The following is a 26,322-nucleotide window of genomic DNA, read 5'->3' on the forward strand; positions in this document are numbered from 1 at the left end:
GAGGTCTGTTGAGCCACACAAAGTCATACAGAAGCCTGAAGACAGCACAGAAGATTGAAGGTAACTCAGAAGCAGGGAACACAGGATAAAAAATAAGGTAGGTCAGACACACCAGGTGATTCAGGTGAAGTTCACCTGAACATCATGCACTTAATATGGCTAAACTCAAGACATTACAAATCTTGGAAAAGCGTATGTAGTACACCTGCAAAGAAATCTATTTTTAAAAGGAGTGACTCAGAAGGTGAGTCAAGGTTTCTATCTGATAACCGAGTGAATAGATGCTACCAGGACAACATGCAGGCTAAAATTATGTGAATACAATGCCTACTCGGCTTTTTAACCAACTAGAAGCTGCACAGCCATGTCAGAGAGGTGGTAAAACTCAGTTATTATATCTTGTATCTCGGTAATCAACAGAGAGAACTACATGGAGGCTGTCATTCTCTACCGCTTTTCAATTCGTTAATGTGTTGCTCATGCTGGTGATCAGGAGCACGACCACGACCGTGACCACACACGTTCACATCCACGCAGCTTCTATGGGACATGGTGATTTTGTAACTCTCCAGCTGCTTCCAGATCTGTAAACACTTATTGACTTTGTTTCTGCTAATGAGCTGAGACTTACCAGGTGACACAAAACACTTGAGGGGCAACCTGCACAGACTGCAATTAACTCTTGGTTCCTGTTTCTGTTATTTAATTAGCAACATCAATTTTGAACACTACACAGACTGATCACAGAAAATACAGGCAATTACCAACAGTCATCAAACCCTATTTTCTAAATTACATGCCAAGGATAAATGATTTTAAAGTACAAAAATAATGTAAGCAAAATGCTTTTTTTATGCCATGTCTCTGCTGGATAAGTTTAACAGTTCCTCACATTAAATGATAATTCCTACTTCTGTCTAGGGTCAGCGGACAGATATAACAATCTAATAAAAAGCATTCTCCTCTGGGGAAATCTCAGAACGTGTTTTCCTACAGAACAATGTAAAGATGCAGAGTGTGCATACAGAAATGAACTAGAAGTGAGTTAGGCCTCGGGAGCACCATTTACTTTTTTTGCTACTCTACCTAGACGTACACGGAAGAGGGTAAGGTGTTCAATGGTTACTCGGGGCTTTAATGTCCCTGGTTTACTTTGGATCCTGTTTCACCTGCCTGCAACTAATGGGTGCTTCCCAGTCCCTGGTCCAGAGCTTTCAGGCATGGTTCGTAAATGCATAACCCTGAACACTGAAATGAGTATCTATGCCAGAAAAAGCTCTCCTTCAGTCCTACGGTCATGTAACACAGAAAGCCTAGGAGCCAGGTCTATGCCTACAGGACTATACTGCCTTCCATGTCACCAAAACGAGGAAAACCAAGTTCCTCAGGTTAGCTCCTGGCCTTACACCCTACAGAGGCTACACACTATAAATCAGCAAGTGCTCCAGGTTTCTGCCGAGCCCAAAGCAAGCTGGAGCTGGGGGAGAAGTGCCGATGCCTTTGGCAGTGGTAGACGTTCGATTCAGGCAATAGCTCTAGGCTTCTGCTGAACTGGAAAGACTATGGCTGTGAACGAAAGGGATCGGTATTCCTGACAAACTCCAAATACAGCTGCGATCTGGGACCCGCTGCTGTTCACACAAGCACCGAAGTCGACAGCACTTCAGCTCTGTGAAGACCATGGCTCCAAAGCAGTTGCTGGAACTTGATGGGAACTCCTGAAAAGGGATTTCTTAGCCTGGAGAAGAGAAGGTACAGGAGGGAGCTTGGCAATGTGTATAAATATGTGCTGGGAGGGAGTAAAGAAAACAGCGCCAGGCTCTTCTCGGTGGTGCCCAGTGACGGGATGGGGAGGCAATAGGCACAAACTGAAACACAGGAGGTTTCCCTTATTTTTTCACTGCGAGAGTGGTCAAACGCTGGCACAGGTTGCCCTGAGAGGCCGTGGAGTCTCCATCCTAGGAGATATTCAAAACCCAAATGGAGAAGGTCCTGAGCAACCCACAGGTCTGAGAGACCCTGCTTTGGGCAGGAGTTTGGACTACACAATCACCAGAGGCCCCTTCCAATCTCAACCACTCTTATGATAAGAAATCAAACATGACATTAAAAATCAGCCAGAATCAGTGAGTTTATCCTATGCAACGTAGCTGTACTGCAGACTTACAGCAATTTCTCTCCTAGAACAAAAATTTGGAAGTAATTCTATAAGGGGAAATGACATGGACTTTTTCCAAAGGGAAAAAGTAAAATCGGTAAAGTAAGAAAGTTAAAAAAAATGTTTCTTTCTTTCACTAAGAAACTCTCTGCCTGGCTGTTTAAGTGCTTCATCCAGATCACTTTCCCAAAGCTACAGGGTTGACGACAATAAAACAATAAGAAACTTACTTTTGTATCTAATATTAAACAGCTGTGTTTATGAATAAACACAGGGCACAGACCTGCCAAGAACAAGAGTGGCATTTTGCAATCATTTTCCAGAGCAGCTGTTACGATCGTTCAAGGAATATGAGTGCTCCTATTAACTTCCACAAAATCACTCACATATTCAGCGTTATGCTTCAGTATTTTGCTGCTTTGCTGCTTATTAGCCTTTGCATTTTATAGAACACTTATAATAGGATCATGTACAGTGCATGGTATTCAACGACGGCCCTCATCACTATTCACAAATCTGTTACGCATGTAACACTTTAAGGAGGAAGGCACCTCCTTCACAGCACTTCACAGCATGAAATTTTCTGAAATATGTATTCTATTTCATGCTTAGTTGTGCATAAATTGGCATAAAATCTTTAAATAGCTCTCATGAAATAAAATTAAAACATTACTTATACTATGCCAGCGCTTACAACAACAGAAGCACGCAGCCCTACTTGTTCTGACCAAACCTCCAGCTCTGGCTCTCATGCACAGCCCTAAGTAGACATGAAGGGAGGAGTAAGGACAGGGCAAGCATATGAAATCTCTCCCCTGCTACTAATCCTGCATCAAACCACTTTTGGCTTGGGGGATTTTCTGGGCTTACTGTAGTTTGCCATAATAATAACCTGCAACAGATCTCTCTTCAAAGGTCCTTCTGTGAACCTGAGTAAACCTCTCGCACCCACAGCAACATTGGGTAAGGTGTCCTGCTCACTGTCTGGAGAACCACCATCTTCATCCGATCTGAACCTAGCTCCTTCTGCGATGGATGAAGCCGTCCTGCGAAGAGGAGGCAACATCACGGTGCAGCCATTCCCCTGATGCGAGTTGGGGCGCTGAGTGCACAGGTCAGGCTACAGAGCTGCTCTGGGCTGTGCTACCACTACAACATTCTGATTTCCCCCCAAAAACCTCAGAACATACTCTGACATTATATGCTCCACATGCTCTATTGTGCTTCTATTAAGTTTTCTTCATCTGGTTTCAAAAACCCACTTTTACAATTAACTAGTATTGCAATATTTCATATTTTCTTTTCTATGTGCTTTCTTTTAGGAGTATTTCTCAACAATAAAAGCATTTTATTGATGCATTAATTCTTGTCATAAACAGTTGCAAAATTCTGACATTTATTTCAAAAGAGAAATTTTGTCATGTGTAAGAGGTTCTAAACAGCTTGAAGAAAGCCACTTAAAACCTTCTCCTTAGAAAGTGGTGATAATTAAATAAATTATGTAAGTGTGAGTTTGCAGTTACTGAACTCAATTGCAGTGCCCCCACTAGCTTCTGTAATACAGGTTTCAACCCTAGATTTTGCTTCATTCATTAGCAGCATAGCAGGAGAGCATATGGAAGCTGCAGGAAGGCTATCTCCTTAGGTATTGATATTAAAAACTCCTTTTTTTCCCCCTTAGAACTTGCTAGAGATCAAAGCACTCTGCAGAAGCTGTCAGATTGGGATAAGCTTCTGAGCCTAAATACGATTTGAAGTTTACCCAGTTTCCAGCCTTCTCACCTGCCCAGTGTTTCTGATGGAGGGCCATAAAGGTGCCATGCAAGAACACAGTTTCAGAGAGATTTTCTGCTTGATCATTTCTGACCACAGTCCTTTCCTTCTGTAGTTCATGGAATATGAGATCGAACCTAGACCCAGGATGCCTAAGACAATTGTTTAAGCTGGTGCTCGGTCTAATTCCGTCATTACACTAGGATTAATTCTACTTCGTTTCAGCAGAATTACTATCATTGCAAGGCAGGACACTAACAGATTTTGGTTTTTTTTTTTTGGCCTTCTGTAAAGGACACATTTAGGCATGCAGATCGTTTAGACAAAGGATGAAGAGTTGCATAGGATGTGGTTTGAAGACGAGAACTCTCTACATAATGGCATATGATAAAAGCTATCCCCTTTTTTTTGGTAGCTACAGCTTACTCTTCCTCGCCCCCTCACCAGCTGTGTTATTCTTCTGTATGTGAAATGCATCCAAATCATTTCACATATATAAAAAAAAAAACAAATCAAGTTAAGAATAGAGCAATTCAAACATATGACAACATGATATCCAGAAAAACAGTCACTTTAGTCATTCAAATGATCAAGTCAAACACCACGTTGTTAGAATTTGATTAGCAGCCATTGCAGAGATTGCGAAATGGCACAATGGAGTGGAAAATCTCAGCTAGGAGATGACAACAGAGCTGTAGCTTGTGATGCTGCTGATCTTTCCCCTCCGTGTCCTTCACAGCCTCTAATGGCATAAAAAAAATACATCTTTCAAAAGTACATTTCTGTGTATTTAGAATAATTTGAAAATTACCCATACACCGACTCTGAATGCACAAAGTCCTTAGAAAAGGATACAAAGTTTTCATGTACAATTTAATTATCGACATTTTCACATAACTGCAAACTATGTCAGAGAGCGAAAGATGACAACAACCCTATGTCCGCAATGACGTGGTGTCTTTGCAGTATCAAGGCCTGATAAAAGTTTTGTCAGTCATAGTGCTGCATAAATAAACTTTAAATGACATAAAATAAAATATAAGACCATTAAATGACTTCATTCACTAGGGCTGAGGCCTACAGCGTACTTTGCCTGTTGTGATACATGGGGACGTTGCAAGAGGAATTTATCAGGGTAACATTGCTTTGATTACTGTGGGAAATCACTCCTGTGCTTTAAGCTCATAGAAAATTATACATGACTATATCAACATCATTACAAAAATAGCACAAAAAGAGCTGGCTAAAATGTATATTATCTTGTTCCATATAAATCAAAGTAATGACAAAAATCTCTTTGTTTTGACTGTGTACGATAACAGCTCTCCACTGTTAGCATGTATCTTTGTTATGGACTTACCACTTAACTCCTACTGCTCAGCTGTCTCTCGGTATAAGGTATACAGAACATATACTAACAAATTAATCTCCATAACAAATGTGTTTTTTCCATCTGTCAATACCTTGGTGGGAGAAAATCAAGCTTTCAGAGAGACAAGCTTCAGAAACTGATGTCAGAAAACAATAACTCGCCTCCAATCTGAGGCAATAATTAAGCAACATTTGTTACTGAAAAGCCCTCATCCAAACAATCAGAGCTAAATATCAATTTAAGTTCTAAAAATGTAACCACCTTCCTAACCTGGACAAGCACCAGCTGAACAGTATGCTTGTTTCCACTGAAAAACTCTGGCAATAACAGATGCATTGTGGCTCTGGAAAAAAAAAAGGTTCAAAATACGGCATTTGACACTGAAAGGCTCTGGCAAACGGGGTCCAGAGAACTCGCAGGCTGGGCTGGGGTGGTATAGCTGTGATGGTATAGCTGTGATGGTATAGCTGTGATGTTACTACCCTACACAGCCTACTTACTCTGCCCCTCCTCTGCGGAGAGACCACCGATCTCCTGCCTGGGCTGGTGGAACAGGAGTTACAGCCAAGTCACACGTGGTGCAAAGATGAAATTCGGGTTCATGAAGAAAAGCCACGGAGGAAGACGTGTTTGCAGTAGGATGCTGGACAATGAATTCAGTAGCTGAAACACAGGAACTTGTCCTATTCACTGCTCTGCATCAGGAGCGTTAAATCCACGGTAACACTAATTTCAGCATTTAAATCTGGCAAAGCCTGAAAAAAACAGTGATCAATATCTCCTGGACAAAATTCACCATTCAAAAACCTTTATCGTTAGTGAAATAAATCAACCATAGGCAGATAACCAAAGTGTGTTCAAATAGCACATCAGGAGAGCGTATTCCAAGACCTGACTACACCTGATGGATTTGGATGCCCCTAAGCACGTCCGCAGTGGGGTCTGCAGCTTGTTGCAAACCCCCTATATATATTAGGGAGGCAGCTGGCAGATCTAGAAGCATATTATCCTTTCTGACCATTCCTGAGACTGACACACAAATCCAGTGCAAAACTACTATATGGAAAAACGTAAATCACACAGAGTGATGAACCACATTAATCCAAATACAATCAATGTGTTACAATATTTCTCCCACCAGAAGCAGGCTTTAAAAGATTCATGGCATTTACTGGCGTGTCATCACTTTTTTGAGTAGCTTTCTATATGTAATGAATATCGGAACTACTAGCGAACTTTTTAAAAGATCCAGATATGACGTTCATGGGTGCCATCATTTTATTTTAACAATTAATACCTTGAGCAGTAGACTGAACCATAAAATATGAATTGGACAGGGAGAGGAATTGAGACATTCTTTTTTTAGCAGTTGTACAGACCTTCCACTATTTAAATTAATATGACTGATGCAGGATAAGGAAAAGAAAGGCAAAGGAAATTATTAAAAGAGTGAGAGGTAAAGATTTGGTGTAATGATATAAAAATGAAACATGGAACTCCTGAGATGCCTTGTTTTTGTAAAACTGCAAGGCGTGGGAGGAGAGTGATGTGTGGCAAAAAGTTTATGCCTTACTGTACCTCCTGCCAAGACAGGAGCCTGTGATTCACAGACATAGCGGTGAGTACCTTTCATCTAAAAGGATGTCCAAGTACATTACAAACTGATTTACAAACTATACACAGTATTATATACAATGCTGCCATTTATCGCAGAAATTCAGCTATCGGTGGGAGAAACAGAACAAGTAATGAAGGCAGGAAATAAAGAGTACGTGCTCTATCCCCCCTGTCCCCACAGACCCATGCGGGATGTTTTCCAGCAAACCTTCCTCTTCTTCTAACGGTCATGGTGAATAATGACCTGCAATAAAGGCAGCCAGTTTAAGTTCTGCAAGACGGAGCTCAGCAGGCCTGAGAGCTGCCCTCTTTTCTGACACGTTACATGTAATAAATGACAAAATGTTTGCCACGTCCCCCCACTTTGCTTGTCTGCACCAAATAATGGATGCCTTCTGTTACTGACACCATGAAAGCAGTTATCCTTCCTGCGCAGGAGGAAGAGGTGGGCATTTTGGAGCTCAATATTCCTGTTCCAGCCCTTGCTGACTGTAGGGTTGCAGAAATACTCAATGCTTTCATCTATCTGACAAACTCCATACGTGAAGCAAAACTACAAATTTTGACTTCCCACTGAAATGAGGAACCAAAAAAAGCATTTCCTAGTAACCGACATTTTCCATTTGGGCACTCACAGAAAAAATAAAGACAATGAAAAGTTAGATTTGGTCAATGTTTCCACCTACGCTGAAAGAGTAAAGCAGTCAGAAGTCTCCCATGGGAAATGCAAGACGTAAGGTCCACTGCTCTGCCACCCTTGTGGCTGGGGGAGCTTAACTGTCATCTCCAGAAGAAAGTGACACCCACAGGGCCAGGTAGCACCCTCGGTGAAGGAAATCCTGATTTCTCTTTCAGAAACTCCTCCATTTTATATAAAGTACATTCAGTCAGTAAACAGTAGAGAAAGACAGTCTAGCCTGGTGGTTAGGGCACCAACAGTGCTTGAACGCTACAGCTCCTGTTCTGCTGACCAGCTTACATGGGGTAAAAAATTGTCAAGGGAAGACAATGAAACCATCTAATGCAGAAAAGCAGATAGTACAGAAACTAAGTTCAAAATTCCCTGAAGGTGAGGAAGGGTCTCCATACCCTGGGAAGTATTCTAGAGACTCAGCTGCTGCACAGAGGGCATTTTCTGTGTCCTTTCTGCCTTTCCCACTAGTTCGCTTTTTCAGTCAAAGCTACTTACTGAATTAGGCCTGAATGTGAACTCTCTTTGGGATGATTTTTTCGTAACAAATTTATTGCTTACCAAAAATATTTGAGTCAGCTTTACTGATTCTGGTTCATTTGAAGTGGGTTAAAAACAAATCTGTCCAAAAGAAAATTAATCTCCTGACATCCCTATTAGCCTTAGCAATGCCTATATAGCTAAGAATTCGTCCTCTCATTACCATTTTGTCCTGTGAAGTGTGCATTGGTGGGAATGCACAAACTTTTGTTTCTCTACTGATCACTTCCTCAGCCAGAGAAGCCTTTCTGAAACCTGCTGGTAGAAGAATGCGTTTCCTTAAATAAACCAGAATAACAGGCACAAATTTAAATACTCTATTCTAGAACGCAAATCAATTTTGTATAAATAGGACTGAACTTTCACAAAAAAAGAAAGATCTGCATTTTAAAACTAACTTTTGCTATGAACTTCCTACTTCAGTTCAAGATAGTGCCGCTAACTTGTGTACTCCCTGCAGATGAAACCAGAGGATGAAAGCAAAATGTCTCTGAATAAAACCTGGAGCTGGAATATATTGAGTTCTCCACTGTTACTTGACTTTCACAGTTAATTATTTCCATTAGTACCTCAGCAAGAAATGTTCCTTTATATTTGTGTGCTACTTTTATCTCTTATCTTTAATTGCCTGGCTCACTTTAATTATTAGCCTGTGAAATTCTGGGGATGTCAAAGAAGAGTCTCTTAAAACAGTGACTGTGCTAAAAAAACAAGACTTCCTTAGCTGTCTGTGCATTAAAACTACTTCCTGCAATTATTCTATCACTTTTGACTTTGTTTTTAAAAATATGCTTTCTTGATTTACAAGGTCAAGAATAATCCTCCTCAAACATGAATGAACTTCAAATCATGCAGAGCTGTGCTCCCGAGCTTTGCAAACAGTCTCTACTATTTCTTTGGGAAGCATGAACTGCTACAGCTGTCCTTCTAGGACAGTGGCTGAAAATGTCACTGTTGATATCATTAAGCACTGCTAAAATTTTTACTTTCTTGCTAATCTACTTAAGCCAACAAGCCTGCGTTCCTGCATGCATTTTAGATGCCAAACCCCATTCTGCTCCCTAGCTGACCCATAACCTCCTGGAAAAGACTATACAACAGTCTTGAATTTCTCCATATAAAAATGAGAATGACTGATACAGAAAGAAATGTCAAATGAGAACAACAGAGATGGCACTGTGATGATAATTTCATCCTTATTCAAGAAAAATGAACCTTAAAAAATACAGGGGAACAGCTACAGAGTTGTCTGCTTGCTATTGTAATGAAGCCATGCAGAATCTGGCCTTGCCGCTGGCTTGCCACACAGTATCTGCCACTTTGGCTATATTGAGTTTGAAAGATGAAAAAAAAAAATTAGAAAAAAAATTTTCATCCAGGATTTGTTTAATCTGCTCATATCATTTGGCCAGATCTTTGGGTGGTGAAAGTGGACATGGAGCCATTGATCAGGGTTTGCCGATTTTACACTTCTGGAGGATTTATTGTTCTTCAGTTCTGCTAAAGCACAGACTATCTCAGTGCTCCACACTGCTTCTCTCCCTTATCTAGACTTTAAAAATTAGTTTTAGGACAGTGAGTGAAGGCACTTTTTTTCTTTGTTCTACACATCTTCATAATCAAATCTATTAGTGCTGATTTAATAAAAGGCGTGAAAAAGAAGATCAGGCAGAGCTCTAAAGGAACAGGTGAAAGACCTTACAAGTATGGTAAGTTCAAACATGGATCCCTGAATAACTGATTTTCACGCTAATCTTTCTGACAACCAGACACAAGCTATAGATCTCTTTTTTCTAACTAGACGCTGCTAAGGTCAAGTACTCAGCTTATGAGAGAAGGACAAAGGAGCTGTGGTGTTCCTCCAGCAGCAATAAAGAGAAGAGAATTAGGCAAACAAAGCAGAAAGTACAGACCTGTTAAAAATCTGGTACCAAAGCTCTCTGAAGTCAGTCAGAATCTTTCCTTTTATGCTGATGGATTTGGGGTAGGCTTGTAGTAAGTAAGCAAATGCAACAGTAGGAAAACTGCTATTTCTCTGTCAAAGAAAAAGCTAAAAACTATTCACAAGGCATCATTTACTTCTGCCAAAGCTCCTCACTGTGCATCTCCTCTCTGGTCTGTTCCCAATAACTTTAGACATCCCTCCTTTTTCAGATGCAAGCCCCTGTCGCAACCTGTCACTTCTGTGGGCTACTTCTTGGGGGCGGGGGGGATTGGGTTTTGACAGCTGTAATGTTAGGATTTAAATCACTTTTGCATAAGCCTCCTAAAGTCTATCAGTTTATGAACTATGGAATAAGTAACAGCCTGCTGGTGGATGATATTATGCTACATGTCCTCACATAGCCTAGTGGGGTGGAATGTGTGCGGTGGTTTCATATACAACATATAAATCAGATATGTAACTTTTTAGAGGGACGGTGAGAGACTATTTCTAGAGTCTTTTCTTTAATACCCTTAACAGTGATCTAATAAAAACAGTGTCCCTGAGAACAAAAGGACGCTTTTACTTGTAAGAGAGCAAGCAGAAACTCAGAATGTCTTGCTAGAACGCAGATTTGATTAAAGGCCCACAGAGGATGCTGTTATGAAAGGGACATATACCAGACGGGCTCAATTTCTTCATAAACTGAGAGGAAAAAACAGAGGAGTGATTTTTCAATTAGTTTCAGAATGTTTGGAAGCTCTCTAGGAGTGGAAAAGAACCTCTCAATTACACTGATGTGACACAGAAACGTACTGAAATGACAAACAGCTACAAGTAGGTGCCTGAAAATAGATGTACCTGTTAGGTCATTGGGCTAGATTTGTTGCTAGTGTAATTTCTCTGAAGTCAGTAGTGCTATACCAGCCATATATTTCATTCATCATGTTTTACCATCTACACTTCAATTTTTGGAATAATCAGACATATTGTGCGTGGTGGGCATATGGTGTAGTTGCAAACCAGAAGATCTGCCCTGAAACTATTTTTGGTTATTTCCCTCTCTCCTGTCACAAAACTAGAAATCTGTAACAACAAATACTGTAACTGAATGGCTGTGTCTTCTGTTACAGCAACTATGCTGAAGTACCCAGGGATATTAATTCAGTACACACAATAAAAATCCTGTTTAGCATTTTTCATGACACTAGATGGTAGCGGCAGTGCATGAAAAAATGGATCTCTCTACAGTCCTGAATAGGAAGATGTAAGACTGGAAAATGAGCATAGGCACTCATCTAGCATTTATTTTCCACTGGCAAAAAGTAGAAGGGTGGATTTTTTTAAACCCTTTCTAACATAAAGCAGTAAATGATCCCTACTAATTAATTATTTACAAGCATCAGGAATGAAAGCTTTCCATGAATTCTCCATATATCTTTCAAAATGTTTGCATTTAAGACGAAGGATAATATATCAATTCTTCTAAATGTGACATTTAAAGTATATTATTGCCAGCCGCTCACTGGCAGTAACAGTTTCCAAAACACCTGAGTGTATCATATAGCACTGCTCTTCTGCTTAAGACAGGGTATTTTTAATTTTTGAGATTGTCTTATTAAACGTAAAACCCTGTCCCTGTCAGGGAGAAATTTAACTACTCCCTCTCCTTACCTCTAGCTACAATGATCCCTACTCTTCCAGATTTACCTAAAATTTTAATGACAGTAAGAAACATCATCGCCCTGTGTATTTCCTCTCCCCTGTCTGCTGCATAATTTTATCTTCCTGCAACTGGGAGACAGAAGTACCTCTGTGCCAATTAGCTTTTCAGACCTTTCCAGGTAAGGGAATCAAACCTAATTGAAACACGCTGTGTCAGTTGGGTTGCGGCAAGTCACGTCAACGCTGAAGAGGATGTGCGGTAACCGACCAGTCATCCAGCGGGCACTGAACACTCTAATAGCCAATGTATCTCTATGCAGCATCTCATCATAGCTCTTCAGAGCCTGGTGAAGTAACTATTCTTTGCTGGCAACGGAAATGTGTGTTAGAGCATTTATCCATATTATTTGTTTTACTAGAGAGCCCTAGGAAATAAACTATACACGTACGAATAATCCTGTCACTGCTTGGAAGTGGTCACTCTTAAAAGTTCCTTGCCTTAAAAATGTTTTCTCACAACTCTTGACTCATGCAAATTTAGAGAGCCCTTGGAAAGGCTTAAATCCTTCCTTTATATTCTCCGTAGGAATCAGGTTTAGAAACTCCTGCTGTAATAAAAATCAAATCACTTGTTGAAGGAGCGGCAGTTTATGGCCACTCAGAGCTGGAAGATGTTGTGAAGGGTAATCACAGCCCCTGCTTCTCATTGACGTATCTTTTTTTGCTCACCATCATCTCGAACATGATATAATTACAGTTGAGTGCCTGATGTTTCCTGCTGCATGGGATCACCTTTCCCATTACTGACAGCAGCCTAACCGGCAACTTACTGACACCAGTTCATTTGTATTCTCTTCTGCTTTTTGAAGCTGTCAGTGCTGGGAGAGCTAGAAGGCCACAAGCAAGTCAAGAAATGGGTATCCTCACTTAAAGGAAGGTTTCTTTCTGTCGAACACTCTCAGGCATAGCATGAATTATGTGCCAAAGCAGAAAAGCTGATGACTTTTTTGCTTTTCCACTTTCCATTTTATCCTGTATCATCAGAGATGTTCCTATTACTCATTTGAACATCAGGTCTGCGAGACTAGAATAACTGATAATTTTGCCGACAAGCAGAGCTCATTTCATTTATTTTAATCTCTGCTAATACCTGCGCCCTTCTCATTACCACCCACATTCTCTGCAGGCTGGTGGGAGGATTGCCCTAGTCAGATGGGAGATATTGACCTATATCTCATCATGAATTCAGCTTCTCACTAGAGACTTGCTCTGCCATAAGAGAAAAGGGAATTCATTCACTAATGCAGGAAGCATTAGCATGTGCAGTTATATCATCTTCAGAGAATGAACTTCATTAACACAACCAATACAGAACCACAAAACCTTTAAAGAGCATCTGAGCTCCTTTTTTTTTTTTTTTATGAAACATTACCATTGATTTACTTTCCCAGATGTACTCCTTGTTAGAGTCTGACGGCCAGCTTAAGTGTTTTATAAGAGGAACAAAAAACTCAGAAGGTTTTATTTGTCTGAGGACCACATTTATTTGCAGATTTTTTCCTATGATTTTTTCCTCTCTCGAATAATATCGCAGCACTTGTAATAAAGAAGAATGTCTGTCCAATATCATCTCAAAAGCAAGACATTATGCAGTTAACAATTAACTATTCATGGAAGTGAAGATTCAAGGTTTATTTGCTTTTTTCCTTTCTGTTTCCGTGCAGTCATGCTAAATTTAGTAACAAGTGAGAACAGCTCAGCTCAGCTCACCCTGGGAGGCCAAGACAACTTTTTAAATGTATGCAGTACATGTTTTCCTGCTAAAGCAGACAAGTTCAAATAATGTTACGTGCCCACTTGGGCTTTCTTTTCTCAGCAGGTAATACAGCTCTTGCACCTTTCTACAGCTTCATAAAAAATTAAATCATTTTGCAGAAATATTTTCCCCAGCTCACTGGAGAACTGAGTGGAAAGAAGAATAGAGAAAAACAGAAATTGCTTAAAATGATTCTTCATGCGGACCTCCTTGACTGTCTGCTTTCACATAACTTTAGGATATACACATACTTACATGGGAGCACTGAAGTCATTCATCCGACATGCTTACCAAATTGCTACAAAAAAGTACACAGTGACAGGTGCAGGACAACATTTTTGAAGAGGATGATACACAACATTTGATGGAAAGGACAGGCACTCCAATTGCAACATGATTTGGGAGGATACCGGAAGATTTTGCAGTGATTCTCTATGAAATATATGGCAAAACCAGAAAGGCAGTATGTGGGGGTCTAACACGGTAGTGTAAGGCCTGAAGAAGATCCAAAATGAAGAATGCCTTTGAATAGAAATACAGCTTAAAATCTTTATGGTTAAGCAGCTTTTTCACAGGAGTAAATGGGGAAGATTGAAGACTGGATTTCTCTAACGTGGCCTCCTGTGGTGTCAGAGAAGGAAGCAGCAAGTGTCCTCAGAAGAGGGCCTCTGGAGAGGAGACAGGAGGGACCCAATGAAAGACCTTTGGGAAGAAGGATGCGGATGGACTGGCAACCTCCACTCATCTACTTGTCTCTGTCAGCTGTCAATGTGCCTGGGGAAGTGGAAGCTCAAGAAATTCAGTATCAATCATTAGGGAAGCAATATAGTTGAGTCACACAGATAAATCTAACGTCAAGAAGAAATACCACTAGAGATAGCCACTATTCCCTTTCCCCCTCCCCCATTCCCTATCTAGGGATGAAATGAGTAGAAAAGAGAAAGGAAATGAGGCAACATAAAAAACATAAGATGAAACGTAACATGGGAAGGAAATGATAGAAAAGGACTAGAAAGAAGTGACCTTTAGTCACCAATGCGTAATGCAAAACCAACTAAACCTGATCTTCAGTAAAGAAGCCAAACAAGAAATCTCCTGTTCCTGAAGTGATAATTTTGGTGGTTGGTTTGGGGTTTTTTTCCTTCCGTTGCCTCCTACCCAGCACTGCCCATAGCTTCTTTCCTGCAGTAGCTGCCCCAACACCAGTTCTCACCTTCCATGTAACCTCTCGTGCCAGCCTTGTATCCCAGGACGGAGACACCCCAATGAGAGTCTGACCTCCTCAAACATCAGTGAAGGGATTAATTGCTGAATAAAATCCTGAAGGTGCAAGAGATGAGCGCACCTTGCGGGAAAGTAGCTGTACGCCATTAATACCATCAGGACATTTGCTACTGAATTCAGAGAGCAATGAAACAAGTCCTATAAAAATGAGATTTGTGAACGCACATCTTTTACAGAACAGTTTCTCCCATATCAGGGGGAAGCTACATCTTTGGCAGATTTACAGTAATGAAATTTTTCTGTGACCTTTTACTCTGTCTCTTTACATTACAAATAAATGTTAACATCCTACTAATTTGGATCAGTCTGGCCTGCCTAGCCAATATTCTCCTAATATATTTAAAGTTTCTAAGATGACACAAGGTGGGTGGCTTTCTTTGCTCTGAAGCAGTCTATTTTCCAAATAATTATTCACTCTGATTCATCATTTTGCAGCCTACCAATGAGATAAGCATATGCTGCCTGTAGCTGTTTACTTAGCTTTATTACAGGTAAGAAGGACAACAACCAGCAATAAGTGAACAAATATTTGCAAGCTATGGTTACTGCATAAGAGTTCATGATCACAGCCAGGAAGGCATATGAACTTTAAACAGATAAAGGCATGGTAACGGAGATTATATATTAATAGAACTAAATTACTGACCAAGCTGTTAATTTCATTCAGAATATGCTCAGAAAATCCTAAGCATATCTTCCATAAAGATATATGCAATATACCCCAAATATTTTTTAAAAAAAAATCCAAAGAAATTAATTGTTTTCCAAGAAACATTTTCATTAGAATTTTTAGCTTTCCCTAAATTTTCTGCAAAGAACTGATATTTCTGAGTGAGGTCACATTTAAAAGAATAGTTTGACACATCTGGAGGATGGAAACTGCACACCTGCATTATTAGCTTTAGAGCTAGTTTAGCTACTGGCCAAAAGCTTGCTACATTTTTGTCCTAGTTTTGCTGAAAAAGCAACCTAAAAACTTGGTCAAAACCCTCTGACGGAATAAGTTGTTACTATAGAAGGCCGTTTCAGTAGCATACACCGCTTTAGTATATACTTTCTCCCCAAATCATCTAAACTCTTTAATATTATAAAGACATAATGCTTTATTCAGAATGAAAATTTCATGTTTCCACCAGCTTTAAGGCTGAAGAACACTAATAATTTCTTTAATGACCTATTGAGAGACCTTAGTCATCAATGTATCAATACTACCTATACACAGATAAAAGGCACTATTGAATGAGAACAGACTTTTTAAAAAAGTGTTCGACAAAATTTCTTCCTTACACCCAATAATTTTCAGTTTTTCTGCAACTTACCAACCATATCTACAAGACCAGAGCAGCCTTTTGTCCCGCACTGCCTTCCAGAAGGCTAGAAAAAATTATCTGTGTACTTTTGGGGGGGTTCTGTCTGTATCAGCTCTGCTGCTGCTGCTGATTCTGTGGAATTAGTGCAGCAAGGATAATACAGTTCAATAGCCCTAGTTCAAAAGCCTTCATATTTTCAGACTATTTTGTTCCGCTCCACATGGTTTAATGCATGGAGGATAACATAAAGGCCTTGGGGAACTATTCTATCTCCTCCGTGTTTGTGTGATACTTACTGTAATTCTAATGGGAGTTACATGTACGCATCCAGGGAAGAACAGACCATGGTTTTTAATATGATAAACAAAAAGCAACCTAGAAACAACTTAGTTTTTTACCTCAGTGCAAATCTGCAGTGTACATTTGAAGCATAGAAACAGTAACAGGTTTTCAAAAAATCACCACTCATTGAATATTGTGGCTGTAAAATTCTCTACCCCAAAATAATTGGGGTGTTTGAAACCTGATTTGACAGACTTGTTTTATGAAAATTAAGTTTATTAAGCATTTTAGAGACTTGTACCATAATAACCACACATAAACACTGACTGTGTGAAAAAAAAAAATAAATATGAAATGTGTATACCTATACATACATACATATATATATATATATATATGGGGAGTTACATAGGACAGGGCAATTAGGTGCTATTTTGTGCAAGGAGACTTTGTGCTACTTTGAGGAAAATGTGCTGGCAAACCATGCACGTGGGAAAATGCTTTGGAGAACACTTTCAAAATGATGACACCACTGAATGATACCATGCACGCACACACATGTGCACATATGCATGCATAAAAGAAACAGAATGTATTAAATATTGCCTGTATTGCTTTGAATGATCACCTCTTTTCCCTAGAATACTGGAAATTGTACTATCACAATCTGTAGATAGATCTGTTTTTCGTACATACTGACCTTTTCTAATTATTCTATTCCATCCTGAAGTGACTGTCCTGCAAATCCGATCCACACACACAATCACAGTTAGAATTAGAAAGAAACCACATGCTTTGAAAGCCTTTAGTACATTTGGTATAATTTGTAAGCTACAGAAACTCTAAAGTAGAGAACACATTGTGTGAAGACTAGCTTTGATACAAATTCTTTTATCCAGTTACTAAGGCAAGGCCAGGAGTTAAACAAGATAACGTGACTTCCTCTGTTTCTGAGGGAATTATTTTCTCTGAAAGATACATGTATTTTTAATTGAATCCATTTTTAAGTTCTTACCATGCTGTTAGAAAATTTGAAACAGGATCACAAGGCCATTAACAAAAATTTCAAAAATAATAACGAGAAGGTCTGCTAATCTGAAAAACATAAGTATGGTTTTCTCTTAAATCACAAATGCCTTTCCACTGCAAACTTTTTGCTCAAGAGATATCGACCTGAATCATTCACGTGAAGCCGCCCTGCAGAGCGATTCCCCACGTACACAATCTGCCAGTGCCCGTTCCTCACAGCCCCACACTGGTCTTTGATTCTAACTGCAGAACGCCGCCCTGTTCTCCGTAAAACCTGGCGCTTGGACTGCCCTTCTTCACCTCCATACTGCCACTGCAAGGATGTAGAGTTGACAACATGGCAGATACAATTAACAGTTCTTGGGAAAGGTGGAAACCTCCAGGAGCAGTTAGGAGACCTAGAACTTCTCTGGTTTCTCCACGACAGACTCTGCAAGATGAGATATAATTTAAAGTGTTTTTTCTTGTAGCTTGCTTTCTTTCTTTCATTTGAGAAAGCATACAAAGTCTAATATTTGAGAGTTGGATCCAGATCACAATATTTTCTTCGTAATGAAGATTTAATTTTTCTTCCTTAACTATGCATCATCCACATACAATATCGTACGTCAAATAAGGGATAATGCACAACAGTGCAAATGAAACCTAGAAATTCTTTTTGCCCAGCTGATTTAGCTGAGGGAGCTGGTGATCAATAGACTGTCGGCATTGGCGTTTGTAACCTCTCAGAACTGCAACTTGGTACCTGGCAGTTTGGGAATGCTGCTCAGATCACTGCAAACAGAACAGCTCCTAAACTTTTCCAAATCATGACTGTAATCCACAGGAGCAAAAAAGCCGTAAGCCCCAGAAGACCCAATGAGATAATCTGTCTGAAACTTTTCCCACTGAAAAATAACCTGGTCTTATTTTTTACCAAAACCCCCAACCTTTAAATGTTTTTAATATGAAATTTATAAGTAAAAAAACCCCCAACAAACAAATGGGCAAACTTGACCTTATTCCAGTTGGAATTCCTACACTGATTTAGTTTTGGAAAAGAAAAACTATGATACATCTTTTTCCCCCTCTAATTCTTCAACCCCAGTCCAAGTTTCTTGCCATCAAATGGAATAGAAGAAATTAATTCCAGCTTTGCTATTTATTTTCATTTCCTTTCCAGTTTTCCTATTTTTCTCTCTGTGCTTTGTATTTTTTGTTACTGCTTATTTAACTTATCCAAATCATTTCAAGTTTTTAAGAATTACAGAATGGAAAATGCAAAAAAGATGAATAAAAATCAACCCTGAAAAAAGCACAGGTACAATTAATTCTACTGAATTACATAACAGCAAAAGAGAAAATAAGAATAAATGGTAAAATTGGAGGCTGGGAGTGTGTTGAAAACTAAGAAAGTGAATTTTGATCTAACAAATTACATAATTTTCTATAGAATATCCACTATGTTGGACAAAAATATAACACAAAAATTTCAAAGGTTCTCCTTTAAAAAGGAAAAAAAAAAAAAAAAAGAGAAAAAAGGAAAGATATACAGGAGTTTAAAAGCATGTCCCATTACCTTTATAATTAACATCCTTTGTGAGATAATTGTTACAATTTATAATCACTACTGCTTACAGAGTTTCTCTGGTTTAGGACGATTATCTGCAGTGTTAACCACCAACCTCTGCAAAATACTGAAAGACATGTAATAACATGAATAGAGTCTTACCAATCATCTCTTTCTCATAGCCTTCTCTTTTCCAAGAAAACTTATTGGAGATGATGCGAGCTTTCTGAAATCAAGATACTAAGGATGAGGAGAAGGATTTCCTTGCCTGTGTAAGACTCCAAGAAATAAGCTCTGACCTCCCTGATCTGCCTTGTTAGCTGTAGTAGAATTCAATGTTGAACAGCCTGTCATTCTAACAGCTTCACACTGAGCACCATGCATTAATCATGAATTTTAAATTTTGACTGGCAGAACTGAAAAATTAATTTGTTAAAACAGATGGCAGCCTGTAATTTCATGCCCTGCTTTTGCCTTACCTGCAACATCTGCATGCAGCACCTCCTCTGCAAATTAAGCCTTTCACTCAAAAAAAAAAATAAACATATTGATAGTCTGATTCACAGTTTTACTGATAGTTTTACTAAAATACTTTCCTTAAATTGTCACAGAAGCAAATCTAGATTTGTTTCTACTAGAGGGACCTCTCATCATGTCAGAATTTTTACAGTTCTATTAATGCCATGTTTTTCATAAGAGAGAGATTCATAACAAATGATATATCTTCATTAGGTAAATCCAGATCCAACCTACTGAATGTGTTACCTGTGACATAATACCAACAAGCCTGTATTGTGATTTTTGTTCTAAGTCTTAAAGTTTTAAAGAGATATCCTGCACAGAAAATTTCTATTCTTTGAATCTTCTACAGGACCTAGTATTAAAATAAATAAGTTTCCTGGAACTCTGATTTTAATGTAAACTGTGAGTGATTTTACTCAAATCTAAACACACGGAATTAATGTCTAAAAGTTTGCAGTGAAAACAAGGCCATGCTTTTAGCTGTGGACTAAGAATTATCTATTTCAGGTAATACAGAACAGGAAACACCTACCATATTTCTGGATCAAGTTTCCTGCTACTGAACTCAATCCTATCATATAAACCCATCGTAAACTCAAAGTATAAGAACCCAGAAAGCTAGACAATTCAATCAGTATCTTTTCCTCTATGAAACTCTGGGAGTATGGATTTTCCTTGCTGTTAGTGTGAGAAAATTCACTTTGGAAGCACCTTTTCAGAGATATTGGTATACTGGTTTTAACTTTTTGAAGGCTTTTTCCTTTCTAAAGTCATTACTGTTGTATTTGAGAAACTCACAAACTGTTAATGAATATATATTTGCAGCTACCTCTGTATATGGCAAAATCAAATAATATCCTATCTGAATGGAGGGGAAACTGAGGCATAAACAGTCAGGTCATGTGTAAAATCTGTTCTGGAGCTGATGACCAAACTAAGATGACTGTGGACAGTGACACGGTTTAAATCCTATCCCACATCAGAAGGATTCATACCCAGAGCTCTGGGGGAGGACTCTGTTTATGCTCAGCCTGTTCCTATGCCTAATACACTGTGGGAGTTATTGTACCCTTATTCCTTCCTTCTAGTAATTTAGGGATTAGGGATGTAATCCAAAGTAAAAAAGTTGTGGGTCCAATATTCTCCCTTTTACAAGGAGACTTCAAACCACATTTCCCAGAGTGAGTGTTGTCTAACAAGCCTGAGGTTATTCTAGGACTTCCAGCATTCTCCATCCATCCTTTTGAAGCGGCCTCAGTGTATAGATAAGAAACCCAGATTTTTGAGGGAAGAGATTAAGAACAAATGTGACTGTGACTCTCCAATTTAGTGACTGCTTTAGGCATAGAAGGAGGCAAGTCCTGGATTCTGTTCCCTGGTTTTTATCCAGTAAATATTTAATCATACCAGTATTTGGTATTTTTTACTTCGTTACTAACAATTAGCAATTCTTTCTTAGAAAAGAGTAACCAAACACATACAAGTACTCATTTTTAATTTACGAGCAATAAGGCAACATCTCCCACTGAGTACCTCATCTCATTTTATGCTGAAGTTTCTGAACAGAATGTCATTCCATCTTTTAATGTTTAATACATTTCAGAGACTTAAGAATGGATTTTCCTCTTAGTCATGATTACTAATAAACATATTATTTAGCACATATATATATATCATGCACCGATTTTGATAACCTATTTATGACAGAGGTCTTATTTTACTATTTTATCTTGCATCTCGGAGAACATTCAGTGGCACCATTCCCGCTCGTGCTAAGAACCAGAAGAAAAGAGGTTTTATGGCCGCATGGTCCCTTCCCGTGCATCAAATGTCCACAGCACCCACCTGCTGAGTCGCGGCATTTTGAGGTGCAACGCAGAGAAACCCAAACACCTTCCTGAAACTTAGAAGTTAACCACAGCTACGGCTACTACGCGATATGGCCACGCTGCTTCCAATACCTGATCCGGCTCATTTACAGCTAGCTCTTTGCAATACGCACCATAAATGTGTCCTTATTTGCCACACTGGCTTCTAAGGGGGCTACGTGATCAAACCAGAAAGCAGATGCTCATAAGAATGATCTTTAGAAGCTGAAAATATGGAGTTGCTTGGCTAAAATGTCTAAGAGTGCGGTAGTTTCTGGAACATGAGTGCACCTTGACAGGTTTATGGTTGTAGTCAGAAGAAATGTGCGTTGGGAAGCTGCCCTGCTCCAAAGGCTGCAGGCTCTCAGAAGATCATTTTCTCCCAGCCTCCTCCCCAAAACTGAATCATACAGGCTGTTTGACAAGGCCACGGTTATCCAAGTAAACCAGTGTTCTCCCACGTGCCACCCTCTCTAGTACTTCTGTCACAGGTATTTCACCTCCATTATTGTAGCAAGAGGAACACAACCAAAAGGAAGAGGTTAGAATTGAAGTACGTGGGAGTTCAGCTTGAATGACTGCTACAAGATTAGACAGATGCACTTTTGTTTTATTTCATGTTATTATGTGATATGGCAAGTCATAGAAAGAAAAGCAATTAAAGAACAGGAACATTTTGTTCATTTCAGCTACTCTGCTGAAGGAAAGGTTTTTCCTGGATTTTTGCCTTTGTGAATATATTACATCTACACTGGACTGCGATCCAAACATTGTAAGAAATACCTAATATGCCAAGTTAGGAGAATTGCCTTTTTCATTGTGTAAACAACTTTCAAGCACTGTTTTGCAAAACTTATGCACAAATGCTCTAAAATACCAGGATGCTATTTAATAGACTTAATATTGTTTGTCGTTGATGGAGCCAAGCCAAATGTAAACAGATTAGTTCACTGAAAATCAGGCATTAGGTTTGTCCTCAAAAAAGCGTATCGTGAGTGCTATTAGCCCTTATGGGAAGAAAGAAAGGACGAGACAAGAAATGAAGGACAATTGCATTCCGGGCAGCTGCAGTGGTCTAAAGGCTCTGGCCGGGAGCTCTTGGGCAGAGCTCAGTGTCACACTGACCAACAGCAAGTACTGCAGCGATCAGAAAGGTATTCGCAACCACAGATATCATCCCAACAGCGGTTCAGAACAAGTCCTGAGAGCTCAGTCCTGTGTAGGCAGAAACTACGAGTGAACTCGAGCCTTTTCTTTTATCGTCAAAGTAGAAATGAACCCAGTACGATGTCCTGTGCCGCTATTTATCTAAGGCACGTTCAGTTTGGGCAAGTGTCCCCAGGGTTGGACCTTCAGCTCCCCTCCCTCAGTAACACACCGGCAAATAGATGCTCCAGCATTTGAATGGATCCCCAGAGACACAAACTTGGGACAGAAACACCTGCAGGCCCAAAGTACACACGGGTATTTTTCATATGCCTACATATTGTAATCCACACCAAGGTGATAGAAAAAACGTACAGGCATGGAGGTACACTAAGCATGAAAGAAAAGAATTAAAGAAATAGTAATATATATATAATCCAAGACCTTTTTTCCATTGTACAGTGTCGTGGTTTAACTCCAGCCAACAACTAAGTACCACGCAGCTGCTCACTCACTTCCCCCATCCAGTGGGATGGGGGAGGAAATCGGGGAAAAAAAAGGTAAAACTTCTGGGTTGAGACAAGAACGGTTTAATAGAACAGAAAAGAAGAAACTATAATGATAATGATAACACTAATAAAATGACAAGAGTAGTAATAAAAGGATTGGAATGTACAAATGATGCGCAGGGCAACAGCTCACCACCCGCCGACCAACCCCCCGCCAGTCCCCGAGCAGCGATTCCCTGCCCTCCCACTTCCCAGTTCCTAAACTAGATGGGACGTCCCATGGTATGGAATACACCGTTGGCCAGTTTGGGTCAGGTGCCCTGGCTGTGTCCTGTGCCAACTTCTTGTGCCCCTCCAGCTTTCTCACTGGCTGGGCATGAGAAGCTGAAAAATCCTTGACTTTAGACTAAATATTACTTAGCGACAGCTGAAAACATCAGTGTTATCAACATTCTTCTCATACTGAACTCAAGACATAACACTGTACCAGCTACTAGGAAGACAGTTAGCTCTATCCCAGCTGAAACCAGGACAACAGGCATCGTATAAATAATACTCAGAGTTGCTGAATTGTTTCACAATTTTTCTAGCCATATTTTCACTTTACAATAGCACATAAACTACTCTTAACCAAATGTATATGGTTAATAGTTACTTAAAACAATTACTCTACCACCTATATTTTTCCCTCACTTCAAAAATCCACTGTCAACTCTCCTCATAAAGCATTACCGTATTAAAGACAGGTGTTACACTCACTGTCAGTAAACACAGTTCTAAGAAGTCACAGCAAGAGGATTTTAACTCCTCTAAAAAGAGTGTTATGGAAGCAGTTTTATAAAAAAAGGCCATTGCTGACCAAAACTTATCCATGTTTGTACAATATAAATTTTATAGAAGATTAGCACAAGTATTGTAATATTTCATAACTACCACCACTGTAGAATTAATCAGTGCTAGATTGTTCTATAAACTGAAATTTAGCTCATTAAAATCACATGATGTAATGAGCATTTTCAGGTAACTACAGACAAGAGCCCTTTTGTTGCAGTATTAGCAACATACTGCTAAAATACAGCTAAGTCACAACTTGGTTATTATACCTTTGCCTATTTTATACCATTCCTTCTAGTTTTAAGCACAAATCTATTTAAAAATTACAAGCACTTACGTAATCAGACTTCATTACTGCCTTTGCTTCAGGTGGTGTACATTCCTAGATTCAAATTAAGGAAGTTGTGCAAGAAATTTTGTTGTCTCTTTCAGCCAATGCCTTTCCCCAACACATGCAAGCAGTTTAATAAACACGGTACTTTATGAGATTAAAGAGCTAGAGATAATCCAGGAAACTGCAAATAAAATAACAGGATTAGGTTATATAGTTAGCTCAGTGGACTGAAATAAATTTAGTTCACTCTGTTGGGCTAAAATGCACATAAAACCTTTTACTTCCACTAAATCTTCTTCCTGAAAGCTTCTTTTCATTAATATCATGGTATATCACAAACTGAAAATAATAAAAATAAATATATTTAGGAGAAAAAAATATTTTAAAAATAAATTACTTCTGTATGGGTCTACGTATTTGAAAATCTGAGTAGCATTTTCTAATACTCAGACTCGGAATAACCTTTCATGCCTTGTTTACTGGGCCATGGCAGTAAACATTTTTTGTAAATATTTTGATTGATAGCTGCTCTAGAGAGACAATAATGCCTTGTGGAAACAGAAAACCAAAAAGTCAAAAGAAAACACTTAACTGTCCATGCAATATGCCATTTTGAAATACATGCACGCAAATATACATAAATACAAGACACATTTTTACGTAACAAATATAAAGGGTTAGTTGACATCTTAATTTAGGAAAGGCAAACTCTTAGCACATCCACCAAGATAAGGATGTCTGCTGCTTTCAGAAGTGGCTTATTTTCTCCAAATTAGTTAAGAAATTTGTTCTTTCCGACTCCCTTCCTGCCTCCTTTGGCTCCCACTGATTTCCCCTTCCTTAATCAAGCTTACAGTGCTTAGACACCAGAAGGCAGTCGTCTTATTAAGACAGAATTCCTACTGGTGAATCAATCTATGTATCTAGTATGAAAACTTACATAACTGCTCACCAATCAGGAAAGTCACATGCATATATTCTTCCCTAAAAGAATCACAAACACATTGAAAAACAACAGAAACTGTATCATTTGCTCCGTCATCATTATCAAAAGGCAATAAACATTTACCTGGTTTAATAAGAATTTTTTAGATACCATTTAATTTTTTTTTTAAAAAAAGGCAGAAGACAACAGAAATGCCCATAAATAAATCCATAAACATTCAACAGAAATCTTCAAGGCTATACATCTTGCAAAACTCCGTAACTATGATTAGAAAGCAGCAGATTGGTTATAAAACCATTATTAAAACCAAACATTCTACTCAAGAAATACATTGCCAAACACAGAAACATCTGGAGAGTCACAGTTATAAAACTATAACGCTAGCCACACTTTCAAGTTAACTTATCAGCACTAAATACAGGATGCATTCTTGGGAATATGCATTCAGCACCAGCTTAATTCCACAAAACAGGACTACTCTTGAGAATAAATGAGTGGCTCCTGTTCGAGATGAGATTTCCACAAGTGTATTGTTTAGCAGGTACACAAGATTTGGCTCTGTAAACCCGTAGTCTGCCCGAGCTCATATGTTTGGATTCTTGCAGGAATACGTCTGGCCCAAAGCAAGGTCTACACGACAGGTCCCCAGACACCTTGGATCAGCTTAGGTACGTCAAGACTGCAGGGAGCGCTTGGGTCTGCCGAGTGTCTCTCCCAGGTCCTGCTAACACAAACGTCTTGTGCCCTTCCCACCAGCTCCTTGTAGCAAAAAGGAGAGAAAAACGACACAGGGCAGCCACTGGAGCACTAGGCACGTGGCCTTTCCCAAGAGATGTACCTCCTTCGTACCCTAAAGGAGGCCACTCCAACCCAAAGTCCCACTCCCTGCCCAAGGGTGTCTGTCCCTAAGCACGCTAGCTGTCGGCAGTGCTAACCCCTCTGCTCCCAGCAGCGATTCAGACACTCTTCTGGCAGCTTAGTCATCCCAGGGAAAAGGAGGACAAGGCGTCCTGCCTGTGTCGTGGCACGGCTAGAAAGTCGGGCTGAGTCTTCGAATTGGCCACGATGCTCAAGGGCACGCGTGTTGGCAGACCTGCCCCGTTCCCACTGTGGGTATGGTCAGGTAGAGGATTACCAACAGATTTGAGGGCAG

The 26,322-nt window shown here is 39.5% G+C and overlaps 1 protein-coding gene across 2 annotated transcripts in view; it reads right to left on the minus strand.

Annotated features, from left to right (window-relative positions):
* Positions 1 to 26,322, minus strand: part of PTPRR (protein tyrosine phosphatase receptor type R) — a 155,398-nt gene that overhangs the window by 95,633 nt on the left and 33,443 nt on the right. Inside the window, exon 1 of one of the 2 annotated variants that reach the window (XM_049792028.1) lies at positions 24,227 to 24,339. The exons of the other annotated variant lie outside the window; for it this stretch is intronic. Coding sequence (XP_049647985.1) covers positions 24,227 to 24,241 — 15 coding nt within the window. The 5' untranslated portion in view covers positions 24,242 to 24,339. Of the gene's footprint in view, positions 1 to 24,226; positions 24,340 to 26,322 lie in introns of those variants that run through there. 2 annotated transcript variants of the gene reach the window in all.

This window comes from Accipiter gentilis, chromosome 34, assembly GCF_929443795.1.
Source record: "Accipiter gentilis chromosome 34, bAccGen1.1, whole genome shotgun sequence".
Lineage (NCBI taxonomy): Eukaryota > Metazoa > Chordata > Aves > Accipitriformes > Accipitridae > Astur > Astur gentilis.